This window comes from Chaetodon trifascialis, chromosome 4 (genome assembly GCF_039877785.1).
Source record: "Chaetodon trifascialis isolate fChaTrf1 chromosome 4, fChaTrf1.hap1, whole genome shotgun sequence".
NCBI classification, from domain to species: Eukaryota; Metazoa; Chordata; class Actinopteri; order Chaetodontiformes; family Chaetodontidae; genus Chaetodon; species Chaetodon trifascialis.
In genome coordinates this window covers 18,200,569-18,220,033 of record NC_092059.1, presented here as the reverse complement: position 1 = coordinate 18,220,033, position 19,465 = coordinate 18,200,569, and the positions used below count along the sequence as shown (strand labels likewise).

The window sequence follows — 19,465 nt, the reverse complement described above, 5'->3', positions numbered from 1 at the left end:
ATACTTCCTTCCCTGTACTTAACCCTTAACCTGAGAAAGTAAAGGTGTAATGAAATCTTCCACTGAGCCGTCTACAAAGTGTAAGTTGACTTACGATTACAGGTGCCTGTGCATTAAAGGAGATTTAAGACTCATCTAAGGAACAGCAATAAGTGTCGTGCTTTGCAGCCAACAGGTAGTTTATGGCAGCAAGAAGGGCTGATATAAGTGCTCCAGTGCTAAGATTTAAACGCCGTAACTACTGAGGTATATCGATAAAATGTGGGAGTGTGAGTCTGCCGCGTTTGGAGATTTTCTAAATGGTTTGTTTTATTTCACTGCAGATTTTTGCCTTCATATTTCAGCCACATTTGTGTTTGTGCGTGTGCTCTTATCCATCGCAGCGCACTTGTGAGTTCCAGAGGCACTTCCATGGCCCTGTCTTCTGTTAGATATTTCCGTTCTGTTAGGTGGCCTGAGCCTGGGATGGAAGGCACGATGGGCTGTGAGTGGGCTGCAGATTAACTGGTTCATTCTTTGAGTACATGGCACTTTGAGAAGACATGTGTTTAAAATGGCAGGAGAGATTGCGGGGCCCCCACGCACTGAGCACTCCAGTGATGGATGCCTCTCTCTCTATCGGAGGATTTGTGAAGCACAAACAGATCTGAGCAATGAACTGTGACAAGTAGGAGTATGTCTCTAAGCTTTCCAAACTTAAACTTTGCATCAACAGAGAGAGCAGAGCCAGGGGGTGGGAGGGGGGCGGGAGGGGCAGGGATAAGTAGAACAAAACAATTCATCTTTAAGTTATATGCATTCTATTGCATTTGAATACAGAAAACCATTACCCATGTTCGGGAGGTGTCAGAAGAATATTGATAATTTGTGGTTGGCTGCCTTCACCAGCGATCATGCAGTTTCCTCTAAAACAAAGGATTTACAGCACCTTGGTGTAGGAGTGTAATGACTGTGAGATCTGTGAGGCCTGACGGCTGCTCTGACAGCGCGAGTCCTATTTACATCCCCTTCAGCTGTGAAAAATGAGGGATTAATGTCCAGAAGCCTGGCTTTTTAAACAGGAGGCTGATAGTACAGATGCTTTGTTCTCCCCCTTCGTCATTATATCAGACTGAACTTTTTGTGCAACGGTGAAATGTAAACTGACCCCATATGCAGATATTTGAGCTGTGCGTTGTTTGACATGGCAGAAATAGGTCTTCAGGTTGATATCCGGTCAGCATGTGAATTAGCATATGCGTGTTTGATTCGGTTCCTCCTGTGAGTATGACCTGATTGCGGTAAATCTTCGCACAGACGTCAAAATATTGGCATGTTAAGAGGCTGATTGTTTCAGACTAATGGTCACTCAACCTCTCTGATTGGTGCGCTTGGCTGCACTTCTCCGGGAACCCGGCCTGTCATTGGCCCCTTGCGGATTTAGCGATATGAAAATTTGCATTAGGTTCACTTTATTGTTTTCTTGTTGTCTGTTAATTCCAGTCTGCAGAGCAGCCAGTGACCCATGCCCTGGAAACTCCTCAGTCTCCAGTCAACTGCCTGAGCAGGACTTGACCGGCTTATAAACTCGCACACTATCAAAGCATTGCTTATTTATTTAGCCATTTATTATTATGTAATTAAGAAAGTGCAAATTTAAGCTCTTTGTCAGATTTTTCATTTGAGTGAAAATATTGTCTTAATGACTGTATTTACTCGTTCACTTGCTGAATTCGGTGAGCAAATAAGAATCCACTTCTGATTGATTGGCTCATTTGGCCACTAATTTATTTTTCAACCCCTGCGTCCAGGCGAGTTAATGAAGCATTAATGGGCGTTTCTGTTTATTTCATTGCAATGCTAAGAAGTCCTTATCTAGAATCATTATTCATGCAGTGTTCAGAATTGCATGTTAAAACCCCAAACTAAATAAAAATTCAATACCTTGATAGGACAGCATGTTTTTATTATTTGATTGCATAACATTAAATGAACTGAGTCCTCGCAGCTTTTATGCCAAAAGAAAATGTTGGCCATCTTCCACCTCGAAAGCAAGAGGACTTGGCCAAGAAAATGTCAACTTTGTAAAGAAAGCCATGCTGCAGATGCTTTTAGCTTATGGTGGGTGTACTTAGCGATTAGCTTTAACACAAACACTGCGGTATAAATTATTGTGAGTGTGTGTGCCTGTTAATGAATTTATTTATTTGACATTAATTGCATAAGGCAAAGATTTTTTTCTTTAAAAGCGAAGGGTATTAAAAGAAGCGCAGAGAAGGGCAGAGGGAGGTGGTGGAGAAGGGGGGGGGGCAGGAGGAATCTTGGGCTGCATTTTTGTTAAGCCTGTGCATCTGTGAGCAGCATGCTTGTAAACCATAGCATCCCTCTGCATCACATGAAAGCTATGGCGGTTCTTTGTTAAAGAAATCCATTGTTTTTTCCTCTACCTTCCTTTCCTATTGGCTTAAAGAGCAGCCATGACGGGAATGCATAGCATGCAGAGGGCCCTGGGTACCAAGAATGCCGTAATAAGGACTAGATAGCATTTACTTTTCTTTTTTTTTTTTTTTTTCCTCGATGTAACAATGAGTGCTTTGGAATAGCTGTAGCTGGGAACACAGTCCATTATCAGTGTCCTGTATGCATTTGATCTTTCAGCAATAGGTCACCGACAATAGCCAGAGCGCGCACACAGTAATATTGCAAGGCTATACATAACAAACTCAGTGCTCTTTGAATGTCTACTGTCCTGCAGGTGAGGAAATTAAGTTTTCAGGGGGCCGAACGTCTCTACATTTGTCGTACTTTTAAACAGTGATCAGCTTTGATTCAGCACATGCTGTTTGTTTATTGCAGAAGGTGATAAAATGAGTTCAAGCTTTTCCACTGATCCGTTTTTCTCTCTCGCTCTTGCAGCTATCTACCATGGTTTGAAATCTACTACAAGTTGCTCAATACTCTGGCAGACTACCTAACAAAACAACAGGTAATCCTCTTTTTTGGATGCATCAACGGTCTCTGATTGTATGTATGCAGTATACGGTGCCGTGTAAGTACATTTCATGAAAAATAAGATGTGGTGGTTTGATTTGACTGAGAAACAAGCACACAGTTAAGTGTTTTTGAAACTGCACTGTGTTAAGATATTTCCCTCCATTCTGTTCTTCCTCTGCATGCCGCATGTTGTCTTTTGTGTGCAAGTTTTGTTCAGCGTCTTGGGCTCGACTTGGCTCCTGTTGTTAGCAGCAACAATGTTGACATTTCACAGACCAAACACTGATCTGACACTGGAAGTTATTCCTGATGATTTACTGGAAAACAAATCGTTAAGGAAAAAAAAGAAGCAGCTCGCGCACACACACACATACACGAACATACACACAAATGTTCGCGCTTCACAAAAGTCTTTTCCCCTGACTATTCACTGCATTGTACTAGCAAAGGGAGGGAAATGTAAAATATGCAACAAACTGGGGAGATGTGCAGCGTCTAGCGCAGAGGGTGTAGGTGATGTTGCCATGTTTTGACTGAAGAGAGAGGAAGAAGGAAGGGAGGGAGGCAGAGCAAGGGAGAAATGCAGAGAGCTCTGGGACTGCTTTCAATTGTCATGTAGTCGCTGCCTCTTCCGAGACCCTTAGAGAGCAATGATCAGGACAGAGAGCTTCGCTAAAGCAGACGATCACAAACAGGTCACATAAACATTCATCATACCCACACGTTTCTGTGATATTAAGCAGGATAGTCTTAATATGGAGAGAGGCAGGCAAGTAGGATAGGACAGTTTGTGTGTGAGAAAGAGTGAGGAGGAGAGAGACAGAAAGATTGCTGGAAATCCTGGGTGACTGAAGTGTTAGTGTGCATGATTTGGTTTCTATTTACCCCGCTGTCCGTTCCAGGCGAGAGGGAGATGTTGACAGACGAGGGAAGACAGAAGAGCGATGAGGGTTTAAGGCGAGGGGTAAATGAACTGTTTCCCCAGGCCGTGTTGCTGACCATGCGTGTGAGCATTGAGCCTCTCATGACAGGAGGCTGTTCGATTGCACACACCCCGACACCCCTCCCTCCCACCCACCCTCCTCTTACTGTATATTGCCGCCCATTCCTTTCCAGTTATTTCTCTCTGGCTTGTGCACACACATATCTGCACATTTCCTCAAACAAGCAACAACTCGTAGCCAAAACCAAAACAAAGTTCCCTGAGAGGGCAAGTAGAGAAAGGCTGGAAAAAAAAAAAAGCAAACAACAATGCCCAGCCTCTGTGTTCACATTAGTTAGTTTAAAGTACAAGTTGCAAACTGTTGTCCCCATCAGCTCTCCAGCGAGAGGCCCGTGAGTGTAAATAGCAGTGTTGTCCTCGGGCTCATAAATGCTGGAAGAATAATCTCGGGGCCTGTTCTGTGGTCAAGCCAGCTCTCTGACGGCTTCTTAAAGCCCCTGTCTTTGGTGCGGGGACCCCTGCTTAATTACCGACAGCCCGCTCTCGGCCATAAATCAACGCTGCTGGATAATAAGCGTCTGCAGCCCTACACTCAGCCGTCTTTTAACCTCACCATTGCTCGTTAAACACATGTCAGTCGGATGTTTTGGAGCCCTTCAGGCCTCGCTGCAGGATTGCCCTCTGGTCTGCAGCAGCGCCTGTCCCAGCACTATTGTTAAGATTGACACATAACTCGTGACATCAACAAAACAAGTAAATAAAATTCATGTGTCCTATGTTTTTATGTCACTTCTTTTGTTGTTTGTTTCTCTCCTGCAGGAAAATGACTTGAATGACATGCTGAATTCTCTCTATGATCTGCCTGTGCCAAAGCCCTTCACGCCAGTCAACCTGAGTGTGGTAGGTATAGATCTCATATTCCCCCTTATCAGAGGCAAGACAGCTGAGAGTAGAGGTAGAAAGAGGGAGAGAGGGACAGGTAGGTTGCTATGGTAGTGTGTTGCATCAGGAAGAAGACTGTAGGAAAGATGAAGAGCGGATGATAACATTTGAATGAAGTAGTTAAAAGTGTTGTATGAGAGAAAAAAGTGGAGACAGAGAGGGAAGAATAATGAGGATTAAAATGAAATTGACGCAAAGGCGAGAGGAGAAGACAAAGATGGCATAAAAACAGAGAATGTAAATAGGGCAGACAGGCAGAAACCGGTGAAACTGACAAAGTAAAGAGGTTGAAATGGACGCGATAACTGAGGGAGCAACGGAGCAGGCAGAAAGTGGAGAGCAGGAGGGAAGTTAAGATACACCAGGTAAGAACAGAGAGACGCAGAGGGCCCAGGACTGACACTCTGTTTGGAGACAAGAAGTGGCGCTAACAGGTTTTTGTGCGATAAGCCCGAGCTGGACATGTTTAAACTTGAAGGGTCCTTTCACAACTCGTCATGTCTCCTGCTTATCTAAAACTGAAATGGCCTAACGAGCCCGGCTCTCTCAAAGTCAGCCTGTGTTTGTGTTAACTCTGACACAACCTGGCCTTGTGCGTTTCCAGCTCGTACATAAAACACTTGCGCTTAAACAGTTGTCGCTCTCATAAGTCTGGCCTACATAAATACAATGTAATGGTTTTCAGTGGGACTGCTAAACTCATAATGTTTTGTTCACTAATATCTTTATTTTTGAGTTGCACAGACTCCACACCGTAATGGGATCAAAAGAGTTTCAGCCTCTGTCCTTGAGGAGCACTGCTCCTTTTTTTTTTCCAGACCAATTAAAACCAGCAACTCTGGGTCTTTTCTGCGGCATAGGTCTCAGAAGGATACGCATCTAATTACACAGATGAATTTACAACATAACAAGACTAATACGAGGTAATCAATACACATCTACGAAGGTTAACAAGGTCAGTTAAGATTCCTGGTGATTTATTTTTTTCTTTGTGTCAGTTTCCTATCAGCTGAATATGAACCATATCTTTTCATCTGAATCTCAGAGCTTCATCGGAAAAGAAGCCCACGGAGAACAGAGGTGATAGCTTCATCTCTTTTCTGGAGAAGCCACTAGTTTGATATTTAATTGATGAAGCAGGATTATTCCCTAAAAGACTGTTTTCTTTTTTTTTTTCTTTTTTTTGGTGTGTGTTTTTTATCATGGCAGCCAAGAAGAAGGATCATTGTCCCCTTTCATGTGTGAACCCTGTTTTGTTCTCTCTCCCTTTCTCATTGTGCAAGAATGAGCAGTTGTATATTGCCACTGGGCAAGTACTGAGAGATCGGCGAAGCAAGGAGCCGGTGAGTGGAGGGGAATGAGTGAGCGGCAGAAACGGGAGGCGGGAAGGAGGCTGCTGTGAAATATGAAACCGCTGCTGCACTAATCGCATGGGAGCCACGGCTTTCCAATTTGGCCAAATAAGCTGCGCTATCTTTTTAAATATAACAAAAACAAACTATCCTGGGCCTTGGTGTATGTTTCTTCTCCTCTGGAAAACAATCAAACTTTGTAAATGATTAATGCCATTCCACACTGCTATATTCTCTCTCTGAATATCAAAAGTTTTTTCCCCCTCTCTATGTTTAAAGCAAAGGCAATTGTGCTCAAAAAATCTCCTTGATGCCTTTCCAGTTAACCCACTTTCAATGTTTTCATATAAACATGTCTTCGAAAGAACAAGAAAAAAGCAGATAAGCAAGCAAACAGCCAATGAAAGCCTGGGTTGAGTTGAGGAGCATGGCTTGTGATTATCACAATGCCATGAATTTGTAGTCCAACGGGGAAACATTATTTAGCACACAGAGCACAGGAAAAAGAAAGACAGAGACAGACAATGCACTGTAGTGACTGTATGTATGGTTATGGGGGTTGTCCTGTGCCTCAGATGTATTGCCTCAAGTCCCTGATTCTTTGATTACAGTTGTTTGTTTAGTTACAATTGTTCTTTTATTTTGTTTCATTTGTTCCACTGCTAGCCTTCTTTTCAGGCGACTGTGAACGGGCTTCCCTTCCCACATGCGGCGTTGTTTATAAAGATGACGAAGAAGTAAAGATTTTCAAATCCACTCGAACAGCAGCTAACAGATTATAGGTGACAACAGGTTGGAAGAGAGTCTCGACTCAGCTCGAACAACAACGCATGTGTGTTCAGGAGCCCGTCTGGAGTGCAGACTTCTGGAACTACCACGTCCAAAAACGATTTGCATTAACTTTGTTAGGTGTGAAAAGGTGTAAAAATATAACATTTAAACATATTCACTCAACATGAAGAAGAGGGCGTAGGAGTTGACGAATCATCTGCTCATGCTCAGACACTCCGTCTTTCGCCCATGAAAAAAAAAAAAAAAAGCCTCAAATGGCAAAGCCTCGGATGTTGGTTCTAGTTTAGTGTTTGTTTGTGTTGTTCATCTCCTCCAAGCTTCGTTCGACTATAGCAATGACCCTCCTCCGGGAATATGACAATTGTTTTCACATTTTTCACACTTAATACACACGCGCTGAGGGAGTGAAACATTTTCGTTTGTTTCGCATTAAACTAAATGTTCCACTGTCAGCCACAGACGAAATGTAAGCGGTTATGTGCCGCCGTTGCTTCGTCTTCATCATTACAGTCTGTTCATGTTTTATTTGCTCAAACACTGTCCCTTAAAAATTATTACCATTAGTCCTATTACTGGTGGTAATGGATTTCTTTTAGCAGAAATGTCTCACTGCTGAATGAATGTACAGGCGGCAGAACGCTACCACCCAGCAGCACTTTATGTAGTGAAATGTGATCACGGCCGAACATTGTCGTTACTGTGCCGTGTTATCATTTAGCTAAATAATATAATGGGTTAGGGTGAACAAAGCATTGGTCAAAATCATACAGAATCAAGTCAGATTGTTTGGGCTTGAATCATGTCGCATCAACCAGATTGTCACGATCCTGCTGCTCTCTGACTGTGATGGGCTTTCTCTCTTCGCTATAATCAGAGATATTTTTCTTTCATGGTGGTGATACTTTCGCTGGGGTCGCTGGTTTTGAATGGCTCTTCTTATGTTTGCATGTAACTGTTTACTCGTAACCGTGTTTGTTATGTATTACTGTGATGCTGTCTTTTGTGAAGGAATCTATTTAGCTGGTTCTTTTGTCTCTTCATTATTTCCACCTTCCAAAGTGCACATTGTTTCCACATTAGACTCAGGTCTTGAATTCGATTGCGGCTTTCCTTTGCATTCCTGCCACAGAGGCCACAAATTAAATACATTCTCAGCTATTAGAGGAAACGCAGGCTGTGTATTAGCCTGAAATGATTTGTTGGATGATTTGCATTACCAGTAAATAGTCACAACTTTAATCACCATGAAATCTTAGAGGGTAAATGAACTTTAATACTCACTTGAAATCACGTGAGACAATCCGCTGTAGATGCCACAGGGAAGACCTGCAACAGATGGTCGAGTGAGGGCCAACAGAAAGGCAGGTGCACTATGAGAGTGTGTGTGAGAGACACAACAGCGCTTCAGTTGGTGGTTTGTCTACCTGTCTCCAAACATCACCTCTCTCAGGCCCCTTTGATCTGAACACTGAACCTGCCCTGCTCTCCCAAAGTGAGACAGGCAGCCTTGTGATCCTTTAAACAACCTGCGCGTGTGTGTCTGTGTGGATGCACACTTGCGCTCATGTGCACGTGCGCTTTTGTCTGCGTGTTGGTGCTCCACAGGCCTATTTAATGCTTAAATAAAGACTCAGTTTTCCACCGGAGACATCACCCCAGTCTGTGTCTTCGGGGAGCTGAGCTGCTACTGAGCTTTGTCTGTTCTGTAGGCCTGATAAAAGCATTGCCACAGTTCAGACACCAGCTCAGCAATTCATATAGACAGAGCTGAAGATGAGCCATAAATCATGGAACAAAGTGAACGGCCTTTTTCCCCCCTCTTCCCCTCATTCTCTTCTGTGTGAGTGGTGTGCTTCACTTGTGACCTCCTCTCTTCTTTCTCCTGCGTGTTTGTGTTTTGTGCAGCACTCCTACTTCATCGCCCCGGATATCAATGGACTGCCAACTATCCCTGAGAGCGTGAGTATTCATGGAAAAAGAAAAGAAAAGACACACAAGGAGGCTAACAGAGATCCCTCCTTTATGGAAACATGTCTGCCTCTAATCGTTTTTAATCACACTTGATACACTTGTCACCTTTTGAAATGATTGCATCATCCTCTTGTTTCGGTTTCATCTCCTGTGGTGCTTGTACGTGTAATGTCGAAGTTCAGTGATTGCCATGGGTATTGGAGGATTCAAACTGAACACGTCTTCTTTGTTGATTTTGTATTCAAATTGGAGCTCAAGTTGAGCGTCGCAAGTCTTTATGGCAAGCAGCACCGGATGAAAGCGCTGATCAGTCTGACAAATGAAACTACATGGATTGATCCGTTATCTATTTTCCAAACATGACTCATATCAGATGGTTTAAATCTGTATTCCTTATCAGTCTCCTTTAAACAATATGTGCAAAGAGTGAAGTCCAAGTGCTTTTTCAGCCAGTACTGTGTGTCTCTCTTCATGGCACTCTCTGCAATCTCACAGTCTGTAGCATTGACACTCTACCGCAAGCAAGCTGTGCAAGGACAGTTTGTTATGTACCTGCATATCCTTCTGTTGCTGTCTATTTCCAGAGGAACCTGACAGAGTACTTTGTGGCTGTGGACGTCAACAACATGCTCCAGCTCTACGCCAGTATGCTGCACGAACGGCGCATCATCATTACCTCAAGCAAGCTTAGCACTGTGAGTCCACTCCCTCCAAGTCAGTGTTTCAGCTGCAGTCAGTTACCAGCTCTGCCCTGTCAGGCACAAGGGGAAAAACACGTTAGAAAACAGTTCAATACTGAAACCACTTGAAGGACAAGTTTGCTAAACGTTTAATTTAAGTTGAGGTGAAGCTTTTGGTTTTTTTAAATGCTAAGCCTTGTGTTTTCAGCATGTCATGTTAGATAATGTAGGATTCTTGCGTCCATAAAAATGATATCAATGTTGTAAATTTACAGTCTTAGAGAGTCCCGTTTGCTGTTTTTGGCTTCATATCAAATTCAGATACCGTTTTGCCCTCTTAAAAAAGTATATATCTCAAATGCTGGGACTGTTTCCGAGATTGAACATGACTCTTTTCATCAATATTCCAGCAGGATATCAAACCCTAAGTAGTACGATGCGAGTATTTATCTGACATGGCTACGCTACTTGTACAGAGAGAGTTGGACTGATCTCTCTGCACCCCCCCACCCTCTTTGCCCCGGCGTCCTGCAGTCAGAGAGCCGAACTATCACCATGCTCTGACAAGCTGTGAAATTCACACTGAAACTGGATTATATTTGACTGTTTGTCTTATATCTGCAGTATATTAATGGCCAAAAAGCCTTAAATTATCCGTTATTACATGTCTTAACTCTCCCGCATAATTTAAAGTCCCTTCTGTCGGTCTCTGTGAGGGAAGAAATCTCTGTCTTTCTCCCCCTCTTCCTCCCTCTGTTCCTCACTCCATCCTCCCCCCGCTGTTATCTTCGTGGCTGATGAGGCAGAGCCAAATGTTTATGACAGATGAGATGGGAGAGGGAAGTGATGTCATCCCAAGTCCTATCTGTGTCTGTAGTGTAGCTGGTCCTGCCTTGGTATCTACAAGGCTGCAGAATGCAGAACAGCCGGAGGGGCCTGTGGTGGTGATGGGTGCTGGAGGGAATGGTACCTGAGGCCTCCCATAGGAGCTATAATCAGGAAGAGCTGTAAAAATTACCCAGCCCTGGGAGAATTTCACCTGTCGCCCCTCAGCTCCTCAGACCAGCAGCACCTCCGCTCGGGGTATAGGCGGCACGCAGCGCTGCGACACAAGAGTTACACCATGTATCAGACTCAAGGGTGAAGGTGTTTTTCTTTTTAGCAGGAAGAGGGGGTGAACTGATTTTTGTCTGTGATTTACAGTTTTCTGCAGCAACTAATCCTGGCTTTTTTTTTTTTTTCTAACAAATTTATGCCGACAGGATTTTTTAAGAGCTTCCACGTCAGACCTTTACCTCTGTAAGCCTTTCATCCTCCGCAGTCCTTCATCCACTCATCTGTCTATCCATCCATCTTCCGCTGAAAGAGGTGTTTTGGTTTGGTAGCGATGTATGTCAGGCACCGTAGTACAAAGATATTTTTCACATCTCCACTGGGATTACTCGCAGGCCTGATGTTATTACTGCTCCTGTGATGCGTTATTTTTGCTGTTGCGTAGATTGACCTCCTGGTTCAAGTGGGAATGGCTGCCGTGATTCTTGAAGCCAGCTATCTTAAGCGTATATATATATATATATATATATATATATATATACTTCACTGCAAAGAGCCCGGCTCATTATCCAATCCATTGTCTCGTGATCAAATATCTTAAAGGCTGGGAAATAAATAATTAATGTCGCAGTTTGTCAAAATGTTTTTTTAAGTGAGTGTTAGCAATCACAGTGTGGACAAGTTATATTTCTATCGTCTGCTTGCCACAGATAGAGGATGTATGAGAGAAGGTATTGTTAGTTACATCGTTAGTACCATCCAGCTGCTTTTCACCACCTCCGCCTGTCCAGCCTCTCAGCCAAGCAAAGAGAAACAGGGAATAGAAAGTGGAAAGAGAGAGAAAGTCACACACATACACACATACACACACACACACACTCACACACACAGATATACTACATTTATTCTGCCTGCTCTAGGTGCTGCCTGTGTTAAAGCCCCCAGTGAACCCAGTGTGTCAGTCTGCCGGTACATGGCTGGCGCGTCTCGCAAGCAGCCAACAGCAAAGGAATAAATCATGATCTTACAACAATGCGTCAGTTGACTTATTGCTGTTTCGTGACCGGAGGTGAATGGTACCACTGTTTTAAAAGGCTGTTCGGCGGTGGCGCAGGGGCGGGAGCCAGCCGAGCGTGCAGCCTTGTCATAGGGCCGTATAATAGGGCTGCATCGGCCCTTCCTCTAACTAGTCAGTTGGGAGGACCCCCACCACCACCACCACCATCGCCCCACCACCCTCCGTGTCTTTCATCTGCCGAGGCCCCCCAGCTCTCGAGCCCAGCCTCTGCCCTGCCTATCGCCCAAACTCACACAGCCTGGCCCCAGCACCGGCTGACAGCAGCCCTCTCATCAGCCTGTCAGGCCTATGCTAACAAGGAGCTATCCATCCACCATGCCCTAGAGTGCCAGCTGTCTCTCTGTTTCCTGCCTTTTCCTCTGTTGTTCTTCTCCTCTCTTTCCCCGACCTCTCTCTGTCTCTCCACTTTTCTCTCTATCTTAGTTATTCTTCCTCACTGACATATTATTTTCTGTCTGTCTGTCTGTCTGTCTGTCTGTCTGTCTGTCTGTCTGTCTGTCTGTCTGTCTGTCTGTCTGTCTCTCACTCACCCTGCCTACACCTCTCTTTCTCTCTGACTTTGCCTCCCTGTTCCTCGGTGTCTTAATGTGTCTCTCTGTTGTTGGGCATCTGCAGAACATCGGGACATCCTCCCCCATCCCTCCCCTCAATAGACTTATCTCAGCCCTGTGCCATGTGTCTGACTGAACATGTGTGTTGTGCCGCTGTGACCGTGTATGTGCATATGTGCATGTTGTGGGTGTTTGCGTCTCTTTTGCATGCATCTGTTTGTGTGTCTTGTGCATTCACAGGTGTTTGTACCTTATGTCTTATGTCTTTCTGCAAGAGAGAGAGTCAGTGACTGTGTGTGCATGTGTGGGAGGCCTGGCGTTAGCTGTTACCTGTGTCTTCCTGTATGCCCTCTCTTTCCCTGTGCCACCTACTTGTTTGTGGCACACCTGCGTTGTGCCGGGCCTGACACCGGCGTTTGTCAACAGAGGGAGAAGCAGAGTGCGGGTAATTGGTGACTTACTTTGTGCAGGGGAGGGGAGAGATACGCACCGATAAACTAACAGGAGAAACGAGGGAGAGGTGGACAGACGGACAGCAGGAGGAAAACAGAATAAGAAATGAAGAATTTAGATGAAAATGAGGCCGGGGATGGAGAAGAGAGGATCGAATTTGGAGAGTGCGTAGGGACAGAGTTGGAAGGCAAGGCTAGCAGAGGGGAAATCAGTGTTTGAGGCTGGTGTGAAGAGGTCAAGAGCGACTCTGTTGATACTATTCCTCCTGTCAGATTGAATCACATTGCCTGCAGCAGCTATTTGTCTCACACTTCGCTCTCACTGTAATTTAACATTTGCGATAGGTTCCCTCATCTAAGAGTATGTAAGCCGAGGGAATGACGGTTATGTTCTGAGTGCAGCAAAAAGGCTAAATCTCCGCTCCTGTTTAGTATGTGAAAAATCTGAAGGAGGTGCATGTTAACCCCCACAGTAGCACTCTCTCCATTTTCTGTCTGTTTCTCTTCAACGCGTCCAGTTGCTCAGGTGAAGAGGAGTGGTGTGGGTGGAAACACACTGCTTACTGACAGAGTCTGCAGAGCTCAGAGTTGCGGTGTTGAGATCTGAGGTCTCTGGTGGGTCCGGCTCTTTAAGGAAACATTACTGTCCAAGTGTTGTTGTGTTGTTCGTGCGTGTAGGGCGACAAGCCCATCTGATTATCATGACATATGAATATGAAGACCTGTTGGATGGGGAGAGCCATCAGATGAGTTGGGGTTGCTGCCCACATGTAAAGAACTTTTTTTAATGTTAACTGCGTGATTCATAATTCAGCTTTTTGGGTTAATTTCCTGCAGAATAAAAAAAGTTAGCTGTATCCCTGTTCCACACGCTACTGTTCACAGTGCTAAAGTGACACCAGTACACAAATGTGCTGTTGATGGATATTATTGCCCCACAATGCAATGCACAAAGGAGGAGCTGCCTCCAGATGGGAAATGTTAAAACAAATTGTGGATGATGGTAAAACAGCTTTGTGAACACAGCAGAAAACAAATATAGCTATTAAATTTTTGAAAAACATTTTGATGTTTGTGAAGTTTAATTGGTAGTGACATTCCAGTCGCAGCTTGATTGTCATCAGAAGCACACGCATTGTTTAATTTCCTCTCGGTCTGAAAGGATTTTTTGTGTCCTACAGCCAATATGCTATGACATTTTGTACTTACTGTATGCTGTTGCTATATAGTATGAAATGGGACATTATTGACAGAACTGGTGTGTGACCTCTTAGCTGAAGTTTACTGCAACCTACTTCAAAGATGCAAATTATCTGACATTATCTTTTCACTCCTCTCGTTCTTCTTCTTCTCCCACTTTGACCTCCTCCTCTCCATGGCTTTATGTTTCTCTGTCCTTGTGTCTCTCTGTCGCTTTCGTCCCGTTGAAACCAGTGTTAGTGTGGACACTTTCTGTCTCAGCTACGCTGCACTAAGAAAGCTCTCAGGGCAGAACCAAAGACCTTGACTGCGTTTTGAAGCAGGCTGTCGCTGTATAATCGGTTAGCTTCTCTCAGAGGAAGGGGCAACACACACACACACACACACACACACACACACACACACACACACACACACACACACACACACACGCACACACGCACACACATGCACACAGTGTGAGAGGCAGGCAGCCCCTCATTACCGGGCAGAGCCCTGGTCCCTGAGGACTGGACCCAGCACCTAATCCTGTATTTGTTCTTGGGGACTGTATCTGTGATTCTCCATTGAATGGAATATTAAGCACCCAGGTCTTTTGTGGAGCGTGTAAGCCATTTGGCTCCACTCATCTATTATTTATCAGCCTGGCAAATATTTTATCAGCCTTAGCCTCTCATGACCCACTCTCATGTGAAGCCCCCCTGTAAATGAAGAAAAAAAAAAAGACTGTTACAATTTCTCTTTTTTCCACTTATCTTCCTTTTACTTTTTGCCTCATTCGTTCTAAAACCTGAACAAGGACACAGGGATTTGTATTCAGCTGAATTAGAGAAACAAATATGTGAACTATTCCTCTGGAGTTTCCTCCAAGTTGCCTTATCTCAGGCACACTGCCACCTCCATCGCTTTGGAGATAGCAAATAAAAGAAAACAGAGATCTAGATCTGCTTTATAAATCATTATCTTAGTTTCAGTAACCCCCCCCCTCCCCCAGCCAACTCCCCCAAACCAGCCACCCAGCCTAGAAAGAAGAGAAGCAGAGAGAGACTCCTGTTTTTCCCTTTCAACCTGAGAGTAAATCATGCCAGTTGGGGGGCTCACCTTGAGGCCTGGTGGAGATAATTGGAGTTGGTTAGCGAGGTGTTCTGTGCCATTACCTCCTGGTACCAGCGAATGGCTGGGGCTTGTCTCACACTCCCAGAGGAGGAATACACTCGCCTGTTGGCTCTCCACTTAGTGTGTGCGCGTGAAACATGTACGTATGTGTGTATGTATATCCGCAGCCAGATCGCTGACCTCTCTTCATCACAATTTAATGGCCCCTTACCGCCATCGCTTCGGAAAAAGGGAGAAGGCCGTGATGGTTTTGATAGTAGCGCCTCCACCAAGTGCTTCACTTTCGCACATTAATATTCATAGCATTGATTTATTTTCAGAATTAACAAAAAAACAAACTGTTTGCCAGGGAATTAATCCTGACAGGAGCGTGGCATTGTTGTGTTTCATTTGAAGACGGCAGGCAGCGCAAATATGCATATGCAGATACACAGAGCAAGACACCAATTAAATGTTGATTAAGTCCTAACTATTGTGGGACTGTGTGTATGAGAGACTGCATGGAGACAATAAAAAAAGATCATTGCTTTTTTCCAGCAGATATGAAAAATAAATGCAGTTAAAACAAACACAGGGAGGGATGCACATGGACACGCACACACACACTTTTTGTTGTAAGCTTTTTAGATGTCCGGGCTTGATGTTCGGGTGGATTCAGAGGGTGGGGCCCCCTTTCTCTGTCTCCGGCAGCGGAGGTTTTCAGCCTGGTTTTCAAGCTCGCCCGCTTTTGGCCGGTCAGTTGTGACACTGTGTGTGTCAGTGAGCAGGGGGTCTCCTGGTAGTTGTGGGTGTGTGTGTGATAGTGTGTGTCCGCTTCACACATTGACTGTGAAGCTGCAGCAGTATAACAGCGGCTGCTGCTCCGGGGTCCCGGCGGTATTGGCCTAGCCCGCAGTCTCTCTTGGCTAACTCATGTTTCATTCTTTGGCAATTTGCCCTAATGAAGTCCCGCAGGAGCCCCTCAGACCTCTGTTCTCTTTCCATATTTAATCATGTTATTTTAATCTGGGGGATGAGCTAACGCCTCTTTCTCCTGCTGCGTGTGTGTGTGTATGTGTGTGTTGCAGGTCATTACTATAGCTGAGGTTTCATGAGATGGGATGTCAAGAGGGGGATGCTGGCTTTAAGACAATGGGAGACAATGACTTTAATTTTATGTGTAGTGTTGGTTTGACAATGCAGAGAGCCCCTTTGAAAGCAAATGTCATCTTCATGTGATTGCCTCTCATTATTTGTTAAAAAAGAGGCTATTTTCTCTTTAATTTCTGGGTCATACTAGTTGGGATAATTTTGATTTTTATGGTTACTGTCAGCGCTGTTTTGCCTCCTTTTGTTGCTTTTGTGCAGGTCGCAGCACAATCCTCACTTTGACATTGAATTGAAAAGCAGTTATTAATGAACGCTGGGCTTGTGTTTGCCCTTCATTTTTGTGCTCAAAACAGGTTAGAATCTGTGAGTTGTTTTTTTTTTAATGCCATGTACAATAGCAGCAGTATTACTGCAGTGATGACCCACCACAAATGAATCAATATGGAGGAACCACTGGTTTCATGTTCTCTGTGTGTAAAGCAAGCGTTGCCTTTCTTCATGTCAGTCTTTTCAACACTTTTCTCTTCACCTCCTCATCAATCCCTGCTGTGTTTCTGTCATGAGTTTAAGACAAGTGGTTGATCTCCAGCATTCAGTCTGCTCTTCTCTTCCTCCAACAATAGCTCGCAGGTCATGTGTTCATCACAACAGCATTAGACGTGTCAGTGTACCGTGGGCTTTTTGTTAGTGAGCAAGATTAAAGGCTAACTCAATGAAATCAAACATACAGTGCATCAACACATGAACACAAGGCATCACCGCCTTGATCAGACTTCTGGATTTTAAAAACAGGATATTGTTAGGAAGGGAATAGAGCTGTGGTTCCCTGGACTTCTGTAGACTTCAGCAGTGTAAAAACTTAGTTGGATAAGTTGGAGAAATGTCTTAGAAAGAAAAAAAGACAAGCAGTATATTTAGCTCAGTTATTTTACTGTTTTTTGACTTGTTGCTGTTCTGTATTTGGGGCAATTCCTCAGACTGAAATCACACAAACCCTCAGTTAAAAAAAAGCAAACTACCAGTAAACATACAGCATATGAGGGTATTTTTGTCTTTTGTTTTCAGAGTTTTTGAGTTGCCTCAGAAAGTTGTGTTGAGATTGTCCTCTCGTTTCTCTCTCTCTCTGTGTAGTTAACTGCATGTGTCCACGGTGCGGCTGCTCTGCTCTTTCCTATGTACTGGCAGCACATCTTCATCCCCGTACTGCCCCCGCATCTTCTGGACTACTGCTGGTAAGGCTGGCCACCTCTGAAACACACACACACACACACACACACACACACACACACACACACACACACACACATAGACACACACACCATCAGGATCATCAGAATGAATGTTTGTACCCCCTCCTTTTCTCTCCTGCCACTTTCTCTCCTTTGTTCTCTCATTTTTCAACCACCTTCTGACACTCACACACTCCCAACACATAGATTTGTAAATACACACACACACACACACACACACACACACACACACACACACACACACACACACACACACACACACACACACACACACACACACACACACACACACACACACCACACCAGGTGTGCTGGTCATGCACCAAGCTCTGCCGCGAAAACCTCGGTGTAAAAGTGCAGACACACGTGTTCACACATTCTCCCACCCGTTCTTCGAGTTGTTCTCACGATTCCTCTCGTGGCGCGCCTTCTCCTGTGTGGCCCCTCAACATAATGAACAGCCCGGATCACCTTGCTCCATATTTCATGCCAGTGCTAGCGCCAGGCTCTCATCATATTAGCCCTCTCAGGGGTTCATTACCACCCATCCAACGCAAATCCAACAAATCTGAATGGACTTGATTGAAAGTGAATGGAGAGCAGAGGTAACGGCTCATCCACAAATCGTGCGTGCGTGAACGTGCGTTCAGGTCAACTTCAGATCTGTACATATATAAAAAATAAAGAAGCAGAGAGGCCGGTCAGCGTACGTAAAAGGAGCTGTTTTTTGTCGAATCAGTGCTGATGGCTCGTACAGCACCGTGCTGTACTGTAAGGGACACTTCAGTTTGAAAAAGCTATTTATCACTGACAGTAAAATGTGATTTTCGATACTCTGTGAAGGCTCATCGTTATCTTATTTAATCACAAGGGTGTCCTCCATGCACTGATTAGATAACTGGATTATATAGATGCTCTGTTTGCATGTATCTGTGTAAATGTGGGTGCAAATCAGTACTGTATATTCATGAAATGGAGAAGATGTAGGCCAAAGTGCCGAGCTACAGGCCTGCTGTTTGTTTTGCTGTTGCTTTAAGTCGATTACAAGCCTGTGGCTTCTGAATCATTCTGGCCAGGAACACACTGACCCAAAGCTATCCGATTATTGCTGCCTCTGTAAACCTCATCATAAAAATGGTTTCTATTATTTGACTGTTTTTGTTGATTTTATTCATCGTGGTGGATGGGAAACTTACTCTATGATTCAACCTTTCCTTGCCACTAACTTTCAATATGAAGAAAAATATCACATAAATTAAGGATGACATGATAATAACCATGCAAAACTTATTTTCGTCGGGTAAAAAGAAAACTTTTGACACTTCTACCCCTTTGCTTTCTAGGAAGGGTTCCAAGTCTTTCTATACTTTCTGAATCTACCATCTTGTTAGAGGAAAAACTCCATTGAATGTACTGCAAAAGCATTTATTGTTATTTTCATCATTATAATAGATAGCGGTAGGATTAACAATTGTAGCATCAGTGTTCTCAAACGTCTTTCCAGGGAAATTAATGCTTACTAATTGCTGAGTGTGGCAGTTTTAGACAAAATGTTCAAAACAACTTTTAATCACATTTCCACAAGTCACTGTCTGAAAATCAAAGAGGCAGAATGAAGGAGGAACTTCTCTCTTTTTACCTTTTTAACTTTTTAAACCAGCTCAGTCGCACTGCTCCAGCTCCTGCTACACACACCACTTAATCTAATGTTGTTTCCCATTTGGAGAGTCATGGTGGTGCTTGGGAAAACTTTTTTTGAGGAGAGCGGCCACATGTACGATGATATATAATATAAAGACCAACATATGGATGATAATCGGTTTTGCTGCCTATGTTATGATTATGTTATGTCATGCGAATTAAAATATACGTTTCCGAGTAGCTTCAGTGCATCCGATGCACATCTGTTCCACTCCAGTATATTTCACATCATTTCTGGCTGCTGATAAAATAGATTTTACTTTTAAAACACTCTGAGCTTTTATTCTTAACTTTTAGCATATGAAGTGCTAAGTTTAATTAA

General features: G+C 44.0%; 1 protein-coding gene across 4 annotated transcripts in view; it reads left to right on the top strand.

Moving 5' to 3' along the window:
- Positions 1 to 19,465, top strand: part of dennd1b (DENN/MADD domain containing 1B) — a 103,925-nt gene that overhangs the window by 43,392 nt on the left and 41,068 nt on the right. For 2 of the 4 annotated variants that reach the window (XM_070960246.1, XM_070960245.1), the window contains exons 6-11: positions 2,896 to 2,965; positions 4,736 to 4,816; positions 6,142 to 6,201; positions 8,908 to 8,961; positions 9,558 to 9,668; positions 17,324 to 17,424. In XM_070960246.1, coding sequence (XP_070816347.1) covers positions 2,896 to 2,965; positions 4,736 to 4,816; positions 6,142 to 6,201; positions 8,908 to 8,961; positions 9,558 to 9,668; positions 17,324 to 17,424 — 477 coding nt within the window. The remainder of the gene's footprint in view (positions 1 to 2,895; positions 2,966 to 4,735; positions 4,817 to 6,141; positions 6,202 to 8,907; positions 8,962 to 9,557; positions 9,669 to 17,323; positions 17,425 to 19,465) is intronic. The other 2 variants (XM_070960247.1, XM_070960248.1) reach the window with 1 other exon arrangement.